Source organism: Pempheris klunzingeri, chromosome 4 (assembly GCF_042242105.1).
Source record: "Pempheris klunzingeri isolate RE-2024b chromosome 4, fPemKlu1.hap1, whole genome shotgun sequence".
Classification (NCBI taxonomy): domain Eukaryota; kingdom Metazoa; phylum Chordata; class Actinopteri; order Acropomatiformes; family Pempheridae; genus Pempheris; species Pempheris klunzingeri.
The window spans coordinates 22450409-22467746 of NC_092015.1; the positions used below are offsets into that span (position 1 = coordinate 22450409).

At 40.7% G+C, this 17338-nt stretch overlaps 1 protein-coding gene across 1 annotated transcript in view; it reads left to right on the plus strand.

Annotated features, from left to right (window-relative positions):
• The window catches only part of lsamp (limbic system associated membrane protein), a 186264-nt gene that overhangs the window by 149236 nt on the left and 19690 nt on the right, over positions 1–17338 (plus strand). Inside the window, exon 4 of the mRNA XM_070829039.1 lies at positions 5643–5768. Within this exon, the coding sequence (XP_070685140.1) occupies positions 5643–5768 (126 nt within the window). The remainder of the gene's footprint in view (positions 1–5642; positions 5769–17338) is intronic.

The following is a 17338-nucleotide window of genomic DNA, read 5'->3' on the forward strand; positions in this document are numbered from 1 at the left end:
TTTGGATGGTGAAACCTGCCAAACCTGAAAAGGAAAAATGTTTTTGTACACTTTAGATGGTGATATTTGACTATGACTGGATATGATTTCTACTTTGGGGATTGAATATAAAAAATGAAAATAAAACAGAATAAATGAGAAAATAAATTATTCAAACATAGAGGCATGTATGTGTAAGTCAGTGTGTGCCATTCCATTGTGTGATGTTAAATATGGATGTAACCCACGCCTGTGTTATACCATAACCCACACAAATCCAGCCATCAGGAAAACATTAGCAGGGAGTGCAGTGTATCTCTATGGAATTCATCCATCCTGCAGTTTCAGAGGTAAAGTGCTTTTCAAAGCGCTGGCCTTTCCACCATTGTTCTTTGAAGGTTAGCCTATGACTAAGATTACAATACACTCCTTTCTTTTCCCTCTTCTCCCTTCATTGCTGACAGCTGGACATCAGGCACTTTACTGTATGCCCTCAAGAACTGATATGTCATTCCCTCTTCTTTCCTGCACAAATGTCTTCAGGCGTTTTTTTGACAGAGATCATGCAATATTGCCATAAAGAAGACTCACCAGTTTGCAGTTCTACCCTGAACCAAACAACGTTGGGAAATTGCTGCCCCGGTGTGTGATTGTATACCAAATTTCTGGAAGCAAAAGAGGTGTGAAGTGTAGCACAACAGCAAGGGTGTCTAGTGCCACTCTGTCCTGCTGGCTCACCCTTTTTACGCCAACTTTGATTCAGTTGTTGCCGATACAGAGGCACAACAAAATAACCTTCCCATTCCATCTAAGTACACTTTGCACAGACAGACTAGCAGAATAATAGCGCAACATTCCAGCCTGTAAGAGGGGCTTTCCTTTCTTAATGTCCTCCCCCCTTTCTATGTTTATCCCCACCTTTCCTCCTCCCATCTCTCCCATTTATAGAGGTGACAGGGTTATCAGAGTATGAGCAGTTATTTCTTGCCCAATCCATTTTTATCAGTGTTTCCAAGGATTAATTCTCCAGTCACACATCCCACTCAGCCAATCAACTCTCCCACCTCGTCCCTGCCCACCGTGCTTTAGTTGTTTTGGAGGGGAGAAAAAAGCCAATTGCATTGTTTGTCACCTCAATCGAGCGCCGCCGCCCCACCAGCCCCCTTGTTCCATCTCCCCATATCTGGAAAACACATCTTCATTTTGGCTTGGTCATTTGACTACAGCAATAACTCTGCATGACTTCATTTAAAATGCTGTTTGGCACGATTGTGAAAGTCTTGTCAGTTGGTATTAGAGAGATGGGTTACTTGGCTCTGTGTGTGTGTGTGTGTCTGTGTGTGTGTGTGTGTGTGTGTGTGTGTGTGTGTGTGTGTGAAAGAGAGAGAGAGAGAGAGAGAGAGAGAGAGAGAGAGAGAGAGAAATGTTAGTTGGGTCAGACTGTTAGTGATGCTGTACAGAGACAAAGCTTCAATAATAACCTTGCTGGAAAAACAATCTGAGAGACAAACACTGAAATATTGTATTTTACAAAACACAAAACATGGTCGATATGAGGGAATGCAGCAGCTTTATTTCAATTCAACACAGCAACTGCTATCAGATTTAGATTGGATGTGAATACCCATATGATACGGCTCTCACAAATGTGTTTACAACTTGGAACTCTTAAACGCTGCATAGTCAGCTCGGCCAATGCATAAACCTGAGGATTTCTTTGTGGTGAATAAAGACCTTTAAAGGCTCCCAAATTAAAGGTGTGAAACTGGAAACATGCCTCACTAAAACAGGAAGACTGCGTGTCTGCTGGCACAGATAACCCCCACAATAGAAGCACAACTGTAACACGTTCTTTATTGTGGGGCCACTGACTAACTTTATTGGAGCAGTTGGGGTTTAAGTGCGCTGTTTATGGACAAATTCACAACAGTTGTTGAGATCTGGCAGAGTCTGTTACTTTCCACACCAGCTTTTTACAGCCAATTGTGCTGTTGTTGACACTTTTAAGCAGGTAACCCATGAGCTTTAATGGTTTACTTCCCAGCTCTGCAGTTTATGTGTAAATGATTTGGCTGGCTAAATTAATTAATCTGATTTTCTAGAGAGATTTAACTGTAAATTTAATTATGGCATTTATGGTTTACATTGTTTTGTGTACGTGCAGGTCAAAGTCACACACTCTTATGCAATAATTGTTATTCATAAATCAACATCATGGCATCTGTTTTAACTCCTCAATTCATACCTCATCTGAATATAAAGTCTGCAAGCTCACTGATTGTTCTCGTTTTAATGGCTTAAGCCAAAAATGGCTTCAAATCTAATCATAAATAACTCAAGATAATGGCGGGGGGGGGGGGGGGTTGCCTTGCAGGACCAGGAAGCATGTAACTCAGCAAGCTTTCCATTTGCTCTTTGACGAACATGTGCACAAGGATTCTTTGTGAACTGACTTTGAATGACAAGCTAATACGATGAGTGCCGCCAAGTCAAGAGTGCACCATAGGTCTAGCTGCATTTTAAACAATATGCCCTTAAAACATTGCACCAGCACAAAAGGCACAAGCATGTTCTTGATGTCACTTCCTTGGCAGAAAACTTTTGAACATTTCATTTTCTTTTCAGAATAACCAGAGGCATAACAAGATGGAGAAATCTAGACTTTGGGTTCACCTAGAAAAACTTAAATACATTTATTTGTCATATCTCTAGGTGTCAAATGTGGAGCCATAACTTCAGTTCTGCAGGAGCGTGGAAGTCATGCTTGCATTAGCTGACTGGCATCAATCAGTTCAATGCCTCACAATCATTGGCTCATTCATCAGCTGTGTGGCTTGCACAGACTCGCAACATCCAGTCATATTAATGCAAATGTGCAGCACAGCCATTAAAACAAAAAGTGACTTTTCACAATGAGTCAGCTAAAATATTCATGCCATAATTGGTATATATACATAATTTGGTAAATAGGCTCTACTTGTATAGCTCGTTCATAGACATTTTGACCATTCAAAGTGCTTTTACATTACACTTACATTCACACATGCAAGTTGGGCTTCAGTGACTTGCTAAAGGACAGTTTGAAACGACAGCAGACTGGAGGAGGCAGGAATTGAACTCCTGATCTTCTGATTGATGGATGACCTCTTCCTCTGAGCCACACCCAACTGTCACATTGCTGTATTTTCAGTATTGTTGATTTAACAAGAATTCAGTGTTCATGTATGTTCATTAAGAGGAACTGCTTGGAGTCTTAAGGAGTTACCTCAAAAGAGCAGAGCCTTTTCTGTGAAATGTAACCATTTGCGAAATGATTAAATGACAGCAACTTGGGACTCACAGAAGTATCATAACCAAAGAACAAAACTGGAGAAAATTATAATAAACCTTTACTCAAAGTAACATTTGCTCAACTTTTACTCTTTCATAGGGGTTGGCTTGAGTGAATTAGGCTATATTACAAACCAATGTCACAGATTTGACAGTTGACACAAATTCATAGATTAACATTTTGGTGAACTTTATACCAGTGATTATAGAGGCAACAATTTATAATATTAATAGCAAAATATGAACCAGAGAGTGGGACAAGAACAAACTTGTTGCACATGTTGCAAACTTGTTTTTAAATTTGAGCAGATCAGGGATGGAGGTTCTAGCAACCAACAGGTTTACTACAGCCCCTGGGTCAGCTAGGTTTGTAGATCCTCAATGACCATCAGCTCAGGCACCTAGTATGTCAGACAGACTCCTGCCAGCTGAGATAGAATCTTCTCTCAAGTTCCACACCCCCTCAGTGGGTTCTGGCAGGTGCTGCTTTCACCATTTAAGTAATGTAATGCACTGTAAAGAGCCCACATATTGGACACAGATGCAAGGTACGTAAGGTACTTGTGGTCAAAGATTGTTCCAGCTGGTCCATTCTTGAGTAGCCTGTGGTCCCAGTGGGAGGGCCTGGCACTTTGTGATGTGGTGGCCTGCAAATACATTGATCTGTCTTGGTAAGTAGACCCACTCTAAGTCCACCACATGAGCCCTTACAGTCTCAGCTTACCTCCTTGCATACCCATGTCCCAGATCCATGGGGTCTGGAGCTCCGTTCCAAACATCAGAAGGGCTCAATGTGGCTAACAAGTGTTCAACATTTGTCTTCCATCATTCTAACTACCCTACAATGCAACAATATGTTGACAAGTATGCCTGGATTTCTATATACAGTGTTAAGCTTACAGTCAAAATGGAATTGGAAGGCTAAAATTCAGGAAAAATGATTGAAAGATAAAAACAGTATTGTGACAGAGGCATGTCATAGTCCATCGGAATGACCACGGTAGATAAAACTGGTGTTATTCCTTAGTTATGGGCAGTTTTCCACCTGTTATTTTTTCTTTCTTTTAGTCCAGAATTTGTATCTGGTCATTACTTTCATAACTCTTAGTCTTTTCTCTGAGTTTTTCTTAGGTTTTCATAGTTGCCTGAATTGCCTAGTTACAGCAAGTTCAATTTAATAATTTTTTGAATTCAGTAACTCTGGTATTGAATAACTGTGAAAGTGTTTTTTGTTCTGGGGGTGAGACATTTTTGAGCCTATTGAAATGAGTTTTTTCAGACGTGAATATTAGGGCTTTGTCTGACTACAACCCTAATACAAACCTGAGCCAGCACTGGCTCGACTGTAGTCTGATGGAGCAACAATGACCCACCTGCAAGAAATGGCACATTTGCCTTGAAACTTGGACCACGCAAATGAAAGTACACTACAATTTGTATTTCTGGCCTCATATATGTACATATGATACCTTATCCCAACCATCTCATCCACAGTTTGTGAAAACTTTGATGAGCACTCTCTACATCTTTTGTGATTTATTGATTCTGTGCTGCTGACTTGCTTTAAAAAAGACTGTACCTTCTTAATTCATGTGAGCTGTCTTGTGAGATTAAAGGTTTCTTCACCCTCTCCCACTCTTTGTTTGTTTGTGTGAGAGCAGTAAGAGTGAGGGGTAGCTGGTGACTGTGAAGGTAGGAAGATCATTAAAAGCTGCATCAAGATGAAATACCACTGTGTTACTTCTTCATTTTACCTTTAAATTTGATTTGTATATTAAAGCCAACTTTTCTAAAAGCATGTGTCTGAACTCAGAATCAGTGCCAAGTGTCTGGTGGGTCCCCATATGACAAGAGAAGCAATCTGTTTTCATGAGCTCAGGTCCCGGGGCAGGAGATTAAATTTCTTATTTGGATTCTGGGATGAGAAAGTTTACTCTAAGTACCTCTGAGGGCTATAACAGCAGGAAAAATGGTTCTCCAAAGCTTTTCTAAGCTTTTCCTGTCACTGAGAGAATCAAGGTCAGCTTGAGTTTGCATTTAACCTCTCTTTATAGACAATAGTTTCTATGATGAGACGTGGGAGCAAAGCAGCTGGCATGGTAGACAACTAGAATTTTTAATGGAAAGGTCTCAGTTATTTTGGTGAGAGAAAATATACTTTATAGAAAGCTGAATGTGATGTAAAAAGAACAAAAGTGTCAGAAGTTAAAGAAGTTGTGACCTCTCAGTAAGCTGTGAATGTAGGTCTTTGGAAGATAAAACACGCTTTTCTCTTCATATTCAGAATACTAGCATTGTTATTAACCTTGATGCTATTTCTCTTGTTTCTCCAGTTCCAGCCAACATCTACAAGGTGTCAGAAGACATCACTGTGAATGAAGGCAGTAATGTGACGCTCAGTTGTTTGGCTAGCGGCAGGCCGGACCCTGCAATCACTTGGCGATTGCTCAACCCTTCAGGTAAGAATCATCCAATCAGTGCTGTTTATCATTTGCGTCAGTCAGGATGTCTGGTTAATGATGCATCAGATTTTTCCACCGTCTAAATAGCTAAATCTCTCGTGAACCATTAGCTGTGGTACATGGTATATATAAGGGCTGATCCCAAATTTCTGTTAATGTTTGTTATAATTTGCCACTAACATCACACCACTTTTTCACATACTGCCATGATTAGTGGAAATCAGTCTTTGCTGTGGTGGCAGGATATCCAATGTCCATTCCGGATAAGGCCCTTTCAAATCTTGGGTCATAATAATCAGATTCAGGCATTTTCATCAGTATCAAAATAGTCATTCTTGTCTGTACAGTGAAAGCAGAGGCTTCTAGTAGCCAAGGCAACATGAATTCCCATGATAGACTTACAGTAAGTTTAATATTTTGACATTCAGTGAGGTTTATTTCACTAACCTTTCATCAGTCTTTGCCAGATTTGTTGGGGAATTCCGGACGAAGCTTGAGAGGTGTTATTCTGTTGCTGTTATTTTTACCTCATACATTGAAGCCTGGCACAATAAGCAAGTTAGTGGTCATGCAAGATCAAGGTCAAGATGTTCCAGATATTAAAACGTCCTCAGATAATGCCTTATTTTAGTTTTTTGATTAATTGTTAATTGAGTTACATGATTAAAGCATTGTTTTTTTGTTTTGTGTGAGTATCCAGATACATGTATAGGTCTTTCCCACTTCCAGAAAAATCTGAATATAGATAAAAATACTGATGTTTTCAAATAAACAGTTGTACACACAGTTACTAGCTATGTGTTGGTCTCATATAATTAGGTTCTCATGTATGACAGCTATGTTGATGTGTATGCTATCAAAGTGTGCACAGGTCATGTTTTGGTACGTCTCTCTCTATATCTGAGTTCAGATTGTGGTCATATTGTAGCTTTGGGATTTAATCCAGTTTTTAGAGAAAAGAAAAGCGTCTCCCTTTGCTAATAAATTTATAGAGTGATGGATGGAGATGCTCGAGTTCATCACATCTCAGTTGGATAACAGCCTTGTGCTGATTGAAAGCCATTCTATTTCCTTTATCTTTAACTGTGTCAGTTTGTCCTGCATCTGGAAGCTGAACAGCTTGGATGGGTGTTTTTTCCCCTTTGTCTGTTTTCATTAAAGGAGAGCGATTTGTTCATCCTAATCATGTGAGCCATATGGATTGGACTGACTGGCTTATAAAGCTGTGGTGAAAACTGATTGCCACCCTTCATTTTCTTCTCGTGAAACCGAGGAGAAGCAATTAAGGTTCACATGGCATACAAAGTTACTGTAAACTGCTTTGTAACTTCAAACACCTGTTGCTCCAAGAAAATGGATGGAGACATGGTGGATATAGACAGAAGGGAAAAGCTATATCCAGTAGTGGATTTTTCAAGCTGCAATAGTAGGCCTTTGTAACTATACACCTCTGCTAGATCTGCACAACTTCTTCTGTAAAGTAGTTTTTTCTTCTTATTATTTTCTTTTTTATGTTTTGTCTGTAAGTGGTGGGTCATCCCTCAATCAACCCCTGGCTCAACTCAACCCAAGACCCAACTTAGCATAACATAGCTTCAGTGTGTGAATGTGTGTGAAAAATGGGTGATGGGTGAATAAGGATGTAATGTAAAAGCGCTTTCAGACCACCTTCGAGAAGTCTTTGTTCTTTATTGAAACAGAAACAGTATGATTGAAGGAAAACCCTGCTAGTGTCCTGGCAGGATTGGATCCTGTAAGTCTATGCAGGCGCATGTGGCTACAGATGGAGGTCCCACACCATGTCCAAACACCGGCACTGTTATTATTGTTTTTGTTTAGAGGATGTCTTTCACCCCAGAATCCATAAGTCTAACCCAGTTCTAGAGTGTGTTGGGGGGCCGCTGAGAGAGATAATATGAGCATTAGCAGCCTGTGGTCTCACTGCTTCATGATTTTGCCTGCCTGTGCGGTGACACAGCTTCGGCCTGCTAAAGAGGCTCTCAACTATTTGCTGGGACCACAGATGTTAATGATTCACAAAATACCAGTCCACAAGTATTTTATTCTCAACTCAATAAAATTAACTACTAATTACTAATAACTCACAGCACTGATTATTAAAGGAATCACTGTTGTGATTACTTTAAGGATATAGAGAGTAAAACAGAGTAGAATAGTAGTAGTATTTCTATTTTAAAATTAAGCCGCAAACACCTGTAGACAAATATGGAACATTAATTAGAGGATGCAGTCACTGGGCAGTAAAGGGCAAAGACGGCAAACATATGATAGCAGCACCTAAGAATGTACTTCTCTTAATTTTGGTGTAAATAACATATGGCCTTACATCTTAGTCACATAGAATAAAAATGAAATCTTATTGGCTGGTTAATAGAGTCATCAATCTCCTAACAACCAACTGCAATGTGCTAAAGTTGGTCAATGAATAGCAGGAACATTGCTAATAACTAATAATGCAAACTAACCTGCCTCATAAACTGGCTCAAAATAGCAAAAGGTTACTATTTCCATTTAAATGAAAAAAGACAATTGATTATTAAAATCAGACACATGTTGTGAAACACTGTGGGCAGACGTTCACTCCAATATGGATTCATATTCATTCATCATATTCAAAATTCATCAAGAATTCACAAAGATTAGTAAAAATTACATTGACATTCACCCATTCATACACTGATGGCAAGGGCTACCATACAAGGTGCTAAGCTGCTCATCAGTTCAAAACTAATCATTACATTCACATGCCAAAGCACAGCTTCGGGAGCTTGGCTTACTATTCATGAGTAATTATTAGTGAGTTAAAATCTAATTTGAAGTCAGTGTAGACAACAGTCAAGTCAGATTTGTGATTAGACTGCAACTGTGACTCAATGACTCATAGACTCAAGTTCCAAAATCTAGAATGAATGCAAACACAGCTTCTTCATGTCTTTTATGATAATACCATGAATACTTTGATGTTTTGGACTGTTGATCAGACAACAACTAATCATTTAAAAATGTAACCTTAGGCTATGGGAAATTGTGATGTGCTTTTTTGTCATTTTCTTGCCAATTTGGCATTTATTTCCAAAAGTTGCTGAGCTCCAAAAGAAATGTATAACAAAGGAGCCTCTAAGGGGGCAAATTTGCTTTGAATCAAACTAGCAGAACTGACTATAACAACCCAGAAAGTCATCAAACTGCAACAAGTCAGCTCTGGAACATGTCTTTCGCAAAGTTTAGTCTGTATAACTTCTTTTCTCCGGGGCTCAGATGAAAAAACCTGAGGTAATCCCGTAGAATTCATACAACTCTATGACAAATGATGCTTTCAATGCTGGAGATGAGTGTTTTCAGCCAACTGTCTAAATTTGTATTCCATCCCAGCATTTGTTTATGAGATAGTTAATAGCGGAGTTTCTCAGGGTGTCCACATTGATTACGGCTGTCATTTGTTTCTATGGGGCCATCCAAGCTGAAACTGCTCTTTCTCCGCTCAGCACAATCCTATTTCTCCATTATTGTTGCCTCTGCCACTAAGTTATCTTGGACCTAATTAGATTATAAATAGATATATCTAGCATGATAGGCATAGGATATGGGATATGGCATATATATATATATATATATATATATACAATATATATATCGTTTGTGGCTGAGACAATGCTTTTTGGTAAAGGGATTGTGGGACTGAATTGAATACATTTTCCTGATGTCTCAAAAGACATTGCTAGAGCAGGACCTCCTGGACCTACTGTGTTGACACCGCAGAGAGCACACTGAGGAACACTGTGTCTTGGTAAATATTACAACCATTTCAGCATGATTTAAGGCGACAATGAGGCAGGAGATACTTCATTATGAGTAAGGATGTGGACTTTAGTGGGCAGAGGTGCTCATTAAAGTGGTACATGTACCAGTTCACCTAAAGGGTTTTATTTGTCGCTGCCAAAGCATATAGCAAGCAAACTGTAACAATTACCACAAAAACCAATAATATTCACTCAGTGTGCAAAATATTACGTGCTTGTTATCCTGAGTTTCAGCATATTTTTGTTAGCCTTGTCCAGACTTGAGAAGACATTATTGTAACCATGGTGACAAACGTCCCATAATCTTGCCAAAGTAATCATTTCATCCCAAATCACGATGTTTTCATAACCTTTGTACTGCTTTTGGAAAGCACAGACAAATGACATCATCGTGCCTCAAAGGGTGTCAGATCAGACAACACTAATATATTTCATTTTAAAAGGTTGTTCCAAATGATACCTTTTTGTCATTTCATTTGAAAGGATTTTCTTTTTGGTTATCTTGGCCTACAAGTCCTCTAACTCATCTCCTTGTCTATGAGAAGATATTCTTATATAAATCAATACGCATTTGTGGCTTTTACCTGGGCTCCTCTCAACAGTGTAATCTGTTGCTCTCATTTCATACATTTGACTGCACTGTGTAGATAGAATTTGAGAGTGAAAATATCGATTTAAGCTCCATTGAGTTTACAATGATAACAAGCTCAAAGACCACTGGACAAACAAAAGCAACACATCCATTATGTGTCTCATTATATGGGTGTCTCATTAAATAGGTTCCTTTGACCACAAACACTGAAGGCACCAAGGGAGACTTTGAAGATTTGAGCCAAACAGTTTAGAATATTGTCCACAGGAGCAGCATGACATCTATTTCACCTGTGTGAGATGGTGGTCTTGATGTAGGGACCACACTATTTGGTAGTTCTTGTACTTTTTATCAGAACGCTTTTTGTTCTGCCTCTGCATGGACCCTGCTGTGAATATTGACTGAACAACTCATTGCTCAGACCTGTGAGGCAAATGATCAATAGAGCCTGGAGGGACAGAGGTAAAGGGATATGCAGTGGGATGGGAAAATGGAAAGAAGATAAAAGAGAAGGCTCAGGAGTACAGTATGTGTGTGCAATGCTTTCAGTGTCTCTGCAACAGTCGTGTGGTGAAACCTGCAAGCATGTTGGCGTTGATCTCTTTAGCTGGCTGCTTCCCAGCTTGAGTCCACTACCGGTTTTTTTAACTCCTCTGGAGTAGTTGCAAAAGGTGGTAGACTGGAGCTGCGTGGTGGTTGAAGGCCGGGAGAATGGCAGCGTCCCATCAAGCACGATAAGGGTGGAAATGGAGCTGCTGGTCAAGCAAGGAACTCTTCACTGCATGCCTCTCAGATCACCGAAATAGGGGTCAGACAGGTATGAAAAATACATGCCTCTGGTGTTCCATGACACAACGAGGACCCATGCAGGGCTGGAAAGATGACAAACTGGTTGAAGTTATACTATCCTCAGGGAAGGAAGGAAGGAGAGATGAAAAGAAAGAAACAAAGAAAAAAAGATAAGTGAGATAGGCAGGAGATGGAGAGAAAAGAACAGAACAGTGTTTTAGTATGCAATGGGCAGTTTCATTAGATGTGCAATCATTCTTATCATTAGTTATAGTAACTCAAGTAATTAATTAATGCTCGATTATGCATTTGAGCGCCTCTCAACTCGCTGGTGTAATAGAGTTTTACAGTCAGAGCAAGTCGGACAACTACTGTGAACTTTGGATACATGCAAGCAAAGACACACACATCTGGACATCAGAGGAACTTGCAGTGAAAGCAGTAAGATTCTGATGGTTTATATTCAAGTCATAGTTGTGTTCAATGCTGCACTCTTGTGACTGAATGGACGGTAGTGTCTTGTAACCAAAATATCAGTGGTTTAAGTTCCTCAAGACGAATTACCTGTCCATTGGCAGTCGTGTTTCCTGTCATGGTGTCCTTGAGCAACAAGCAGAACCCTTTAAGTGTTCTGGATAATAGCATCAGCTAACTGTGAATGGTAAGCCATGAATCTACCAACGCAGTTTCATTGCAACAAAGACATCTGTCCAAATGAATTGATTTGGACCACAGCCCACGCTCCTATGCTGCATGATCCGGCTGAATATTGAAGTCGTAACCCTTTTATAACTGTGCTTGGCAAGGCAGCCTTTTAGAGGTTTGATGATGAGTGCCCTTGACATCCCTCCTACAAGGCGCAGGAAAGTCTCCTCAGGACTGCCACCTTGTCTGGAAAGCTCTCTCCCACTTTCTCTCCCTGTCTATCTATCTTCCACTGTCACTCTCTCTTCCTCTTCCTCATTTTCACTCCCATTGTCTCCTCCTCTTTCCATCATCCTCCCATCTCTTCCCTCTGCAGAGTATGACAGTCACTTCAATTGTCCTTTCTGCATCTCATCTCGCAGTCTCGGGAGAGACATGGTGCCAGTGAGCACGGCACAACACACACATGCGCTCACATACAGATATATCCGAGTCTCAGGAGGAAGTGGAGCAGGCAGGAGTGGAGATACATAGGTGCCTCAATAGTGTAACTCCCATGTAGCAGGAGTGGGGGAGGAGATTAGGTAGTAGATATACACACATACTGTGTGCCAAGCTGTCAGTGACAGAGAGTAGCTGACAGGCCTGCTGATTGTAGGAGTGAAGTGTGAGGTGGTGACAGGTTCTTGTCAGAGCATCCCAGGTCAAACGCCCGCTCCATGTCTCTAGCTGTGTGCGAGTGTATGTGCGTGCGTGCATGTGCACAATAAGCTGAACATCAGCCTTTGGGGGAGTCTGAAAAGACAGCGGCTCATCTGTCTCTCAGCAGGTCTCAGGTCTGCTGACTGTCACTGTTCACTTGTTTGTTTACAATCAGCATCATCAGCAGCTGGTCTGAAATCAGTCTGCTGTCACACAGTGCACAGAACATCATGAGCCCAGCTTGCCCTGTGTCTGCCCAGTCTCATTAGATGTAGTCACCGCTGGGCTGGCTGAACACTGAAGCTCTCACTTGTTTCAAGTCACAACTGTACAGAGACTCAGCACTTTATTTCCAGTCCATAAGCACTTTTTTCAAGAGCCCCAAGTCACACAAAGCCCTCAGGGAGGCAGCAGCCTGAAGGAGAAGCGGGCTTGTGATTTTAAGGTTTCTGGTTTGAATCTCAGCGCACGGAAATGAAAGACAAGCAAGGGAGGAGAATAGAGATGCATGGCCTTCACTCTATTTTACCCTCTGTTCATGTGCCCTTGAACAAGCATCCCTGCTCCAGTTGTGTTGCTAAGCAGACAGCGGTGAAGTAATGTGGTCATACTGAAGAGCTCTCGCAAGTGACAACTTAAAGGGAAAGCCTAAATAAATGAGCGGAGTCATAAATGCTTCCAAACAGGGCATGAGGTGGTGTTGAATGGCTTAATGAGTATAAATGATTCACCAGAACCCATCCTAAATGATTTCCTATGGGAGTGATATGCTAGACAGCGCTCTCCTCCACAAATGATGGAATATGTAATTACTGCTGTATTCTTAGCACTAAACTCACAGCAGAAGAAGGGTTGCTGAACGCCCCCTCTTTTAGTGCATATGTGTTGTGTTCTGAAGGTCTTCCGTAAAAGTCTGCTGTGTGCAAAGTGCTGGTGTGCCAAAAGTTCAAATTTGTTGAACTCTGACCTCAGCTGTGCTGACTTTTCAGTGTCTGCATAGTGATGTTTACTGTAAACGGCGTTCACACTTTAACCTGTGGGGCTTTGAAAAAGTACAGTGTAACCTTCTGTAGCATGTTGCCGATACTAATAAAGAATAATTTAGCATCTTTAGCATCTTTCACAGAAAACTGATGAACTTCTCCTAAACCTTTATACTCACATGACCTCTGGGTCATGTAACAGTTCCTGCAAAGACTCTAACATGACATTTAGGGGGAACTAAGTGTTAAATGATGTCAGAATGACCTTCCTCTGAACTAGTCACGGGTAACATCCCCCACCTGAAGGAAAGCAGCCTGGAAAGTAATACCATGCCCCATTTAAAACTCACTGACCGACAATAAATTGATATAATCTACTTCATCAGAAATATACATCTATGTCTATGTTCAGTATGGAATGTGTATTTTAATACAAGAATCCCGGAAGACTGAACAACCTATCTGTTAACCTAGCTAAAACAGGAGTGGAATGTCTGGTCTTATTGTTTAGCTCACAGAATGAGGAAAATGAATGTGAATGTGTGAATATCACTAACATGATTCTTGGTTACAAAGAAGAGAGGTAATTTAGGATCCACATCTAAATGACCTGATTCTGCCTCTGTGGTTTTTTACTAGCTCTCATTCCCCTCCAGTGGTTTCTAGTGTAGTCATTGTAACATTGTAGTGAAGTCATATGAAGAGCCTTTTTCAGTTGTTAAGAGGTCAAACATATCTAGAATAGTTAGTCATGTGGAAAGACAGTTTCTTTATTATCACTTTACAAAGAAACAAATGATATAGGAAAGATACCTGCATAGAAACATAGAAGTTTCACACCTCTGGCTCCAGACACTGCCCCCCAACGGACAATAATAATACAGAGAAACCCAAAAGGCCCCTGTTCTTCTTGCTTTTTGTTTGTTCCCTTGCTCTGGTTCCTGTGGCTCTCTTGCCAAGCTTTTGTTCTTCTTTTTTTTCTTCACTTTCCTCGTCATCCTTAAGTTGTTCCTTGGGGCCTCCTCGCTCCAACCTCCTTGCTACACCGAAGCCACACTCCACCAGCTCAGTCTGAGTGCCAAGAAAGTTGCTGAAGGCTGACATCTTGCAAACCTGGCGAGCTTTCAAGTGCTGGCCCAGTCTGGGTTCTTATCATCCATGATTCTGACTCCGCAAAGCCAGAACTAAAGAAACAGGCTCCAGTTTGTTGTCTAATACAACAGATTAGAACCATTAGTTTTAATGGTCTTTAACTGCAGGCACGGCATGCCATCAACCTGGTGCCCTGTGGTTAGATCATTTTTATCTTTAAATACTGGTTATTTCTGATAGCTAGAAGTGAGTGGAATTCCCTTTCTTCCTCATTATGTGCTTGTCATAATGATTTAATAATTTTTTAAGCCATATACGCTCCACTTCCCTAATTAGAATTGTGCTAATAGTTATTTTTCCTAGTTATGTGGTACCAGTGAGTATGTAGACAGACTTACACACAACATCTAACACTATTGTGATAGTTTTGTGGCTTTTCCTCTTGTAAAAACATGACTTAATTGTTCCTTTCATAAAATCATGAATTTATTCTTGCAACTAATTTGCCGAAATCTCAAATTTTGTTTTTCCCAAGAAAGGTACTTATTGGTCATGAAGTAAGGACTGAAACTGGGTAAAGCTCTACAAAACTAGGATACTGTTACACACTTCCATGTGTGTGAACAGAAAGCAATGCCATGTGTCCGTACAGAACAGTGAAGGGGTCTGCTTGCAAGAAGGAAGGTGATTTACAGTCGTTTATGCACTTGTTACTACACACATCCTTGTACTCATATATTTATGTCCACCTTGTGACGACATTTATCCCCAAAGCTAAATCTCAAGTCTTACATAAAGAGTAATTATGAGTTTATGTTATGACATGAAGAAGTGTGACTGTATTGGTGTGTGTGCTTGACAGAGAAACAGCAGATAAACACAGTGATAGAAGGCTAAGCAGTGATATTCTGTGCCTGACCTTGTTATCCTTGCTTAATACAAAGGCTCTTCTCCCAATGGCAAACACAAATACATTGAATCTATTTAGACAGTAACGAGAAGTCTCCCCACAACAATAGGCTGGATCTGTTTATCAGTAAGGTATAAGAATAAGAGGACAACCCAGCCTTGCATGGGAATTCAATCACTAAACCCTATTCTGTTTGTCCTATGAATAGGACAAACAACCAAACAGTATAAAGGGTCATCCAATTGTGCGGCCACACCAAGAGAAACCACGCAGAAGCAGCCTCAAAAGCCAACAAAGGAGCAGGAAGAGTTGAAGAAGGAGAGAAAGAAAGTGGGAAAATACAAAGAGGAATGACAGCGTTTTGAGAACAGACGGCTGCACCGCTCCACTGTGCGTGTCATTTCTTCAGCTCAAGAGGCGGCAAATAAACAGCCGTCTTGTTTTTGGCTCCCAACACCTGTGTTATTTCTGCACCACCAGCAGTGGTGGCAGCAAATGGCTTGTGAATAGAAGTGGAAGTTGTGCTTTTTGTCAGTAGGACAAAAAGGAGAACGGAGCCTTCTAAGAAGATGTTGTGCATGTATAATTTCTCCTCAGATATACCATAATTGCTGCCAAGTGTAACAGAGATGAGAATTCAGGCAATAAAACAGCAAATTAACAAGAGAACTCCCACGACAATATTTTTGGTCAAGTAAGACATTTCAAATGGGATTTTTCCTACACTACCAGAAGGGAGAAATCAGATCCATTTTAATCGTGTAAAATCATGTTCACATTTAAAAAAAAATCACATATATATCAAAAGTATCCCTTTATGATAACACTTTTATGCCCTGTAGATAGATATTTGCATTGCATGGCGTGTTTGGTTTTGACAATACACTCTCAAGTGAGACATAAGTGAGCTTCATTTAGCTCCTGAGCTCAGTCATCCTTTCATTATCTCTACCACGAGGAATGAGGATAGTTACTCGATAATTATGTGTTGACCCATCATTTAAATACTGACAGGAAGATAGCTGCTATGCGGCCGAGTTACGTAAAGCCAGGACCAACTGTCAAAACACGAACACACAGATGCTCGAGATGCACATACACATTCACGGAGATGAAGGTCCAGAGGGGAGCGATGGGTATGTGCACGTATACAGACTCCAACACACATGCTGTCACACCCATGCAGACAAAAGAAAGTAAATGTCGCAGGGTCTTTTATGCTTCTCAACTCTGAAGTTTCTCAAATCAGCTGCTTAACATAAATTAGCATTTGCAAAATAAATGTAATGTTTCACACTGTGGTAAAGTGATGCTGATGAATAATACATGAGAATATGCAAATGAGCGCCATCCAGTTGCCAGCTGAAGTTGCTGGTTTCTGATTCACATCCCTCCACCCTCCACCTCCCCCATCTCTCCCCCTCGCTCCCTGCTATCTCTGCTTTGGGAGGCGGCGGGGGGGGGGGGGGGGGGGGGGGCATGTGTGCATTTATGGACCTACAGAATGTGTGTCGGTGCTGCCATCCCACTGCTCTGTCCCTCACTGCTACAGAGTACTTTAATTGACATGGAAAACTTGTTGTTCAAACTTAAAGTTGCCAATGCAATGCAAATCAGTATCCAGCAGGCATTTGTAGGTGTACTTCTTCCAGGCAGCTCAGCTCTTCCCAACTCACTCACAAAAGCCTGCTATTGCATATCCCAAAGGCCGCAGGGCTTTCAACAGTACAATGTGTGGAAAAAGACAGCAATTATGTGCACTGTTTTTCAGCCAGGCTAGCACCAGACTGCATGGCGAATTAGAGAATGCCAGTAAAACAATTTGGTACGCCAAGACAAGGCGAGATGTGGGTTTAAGGAGCAGTTTTAAATTACTTATTTAAAAAAAACAACCAATAATTGATGTGCTCACTGCCCATCTAAAAGCATGCAGTATACGCTCCATGTTTTGCACAAAACTTTGATTGTTTTTGTCTAGTTTTCCAACAAATTTCATAACCTTTCAAAAAATAATGGAAAGGGAGAGAAGTTCA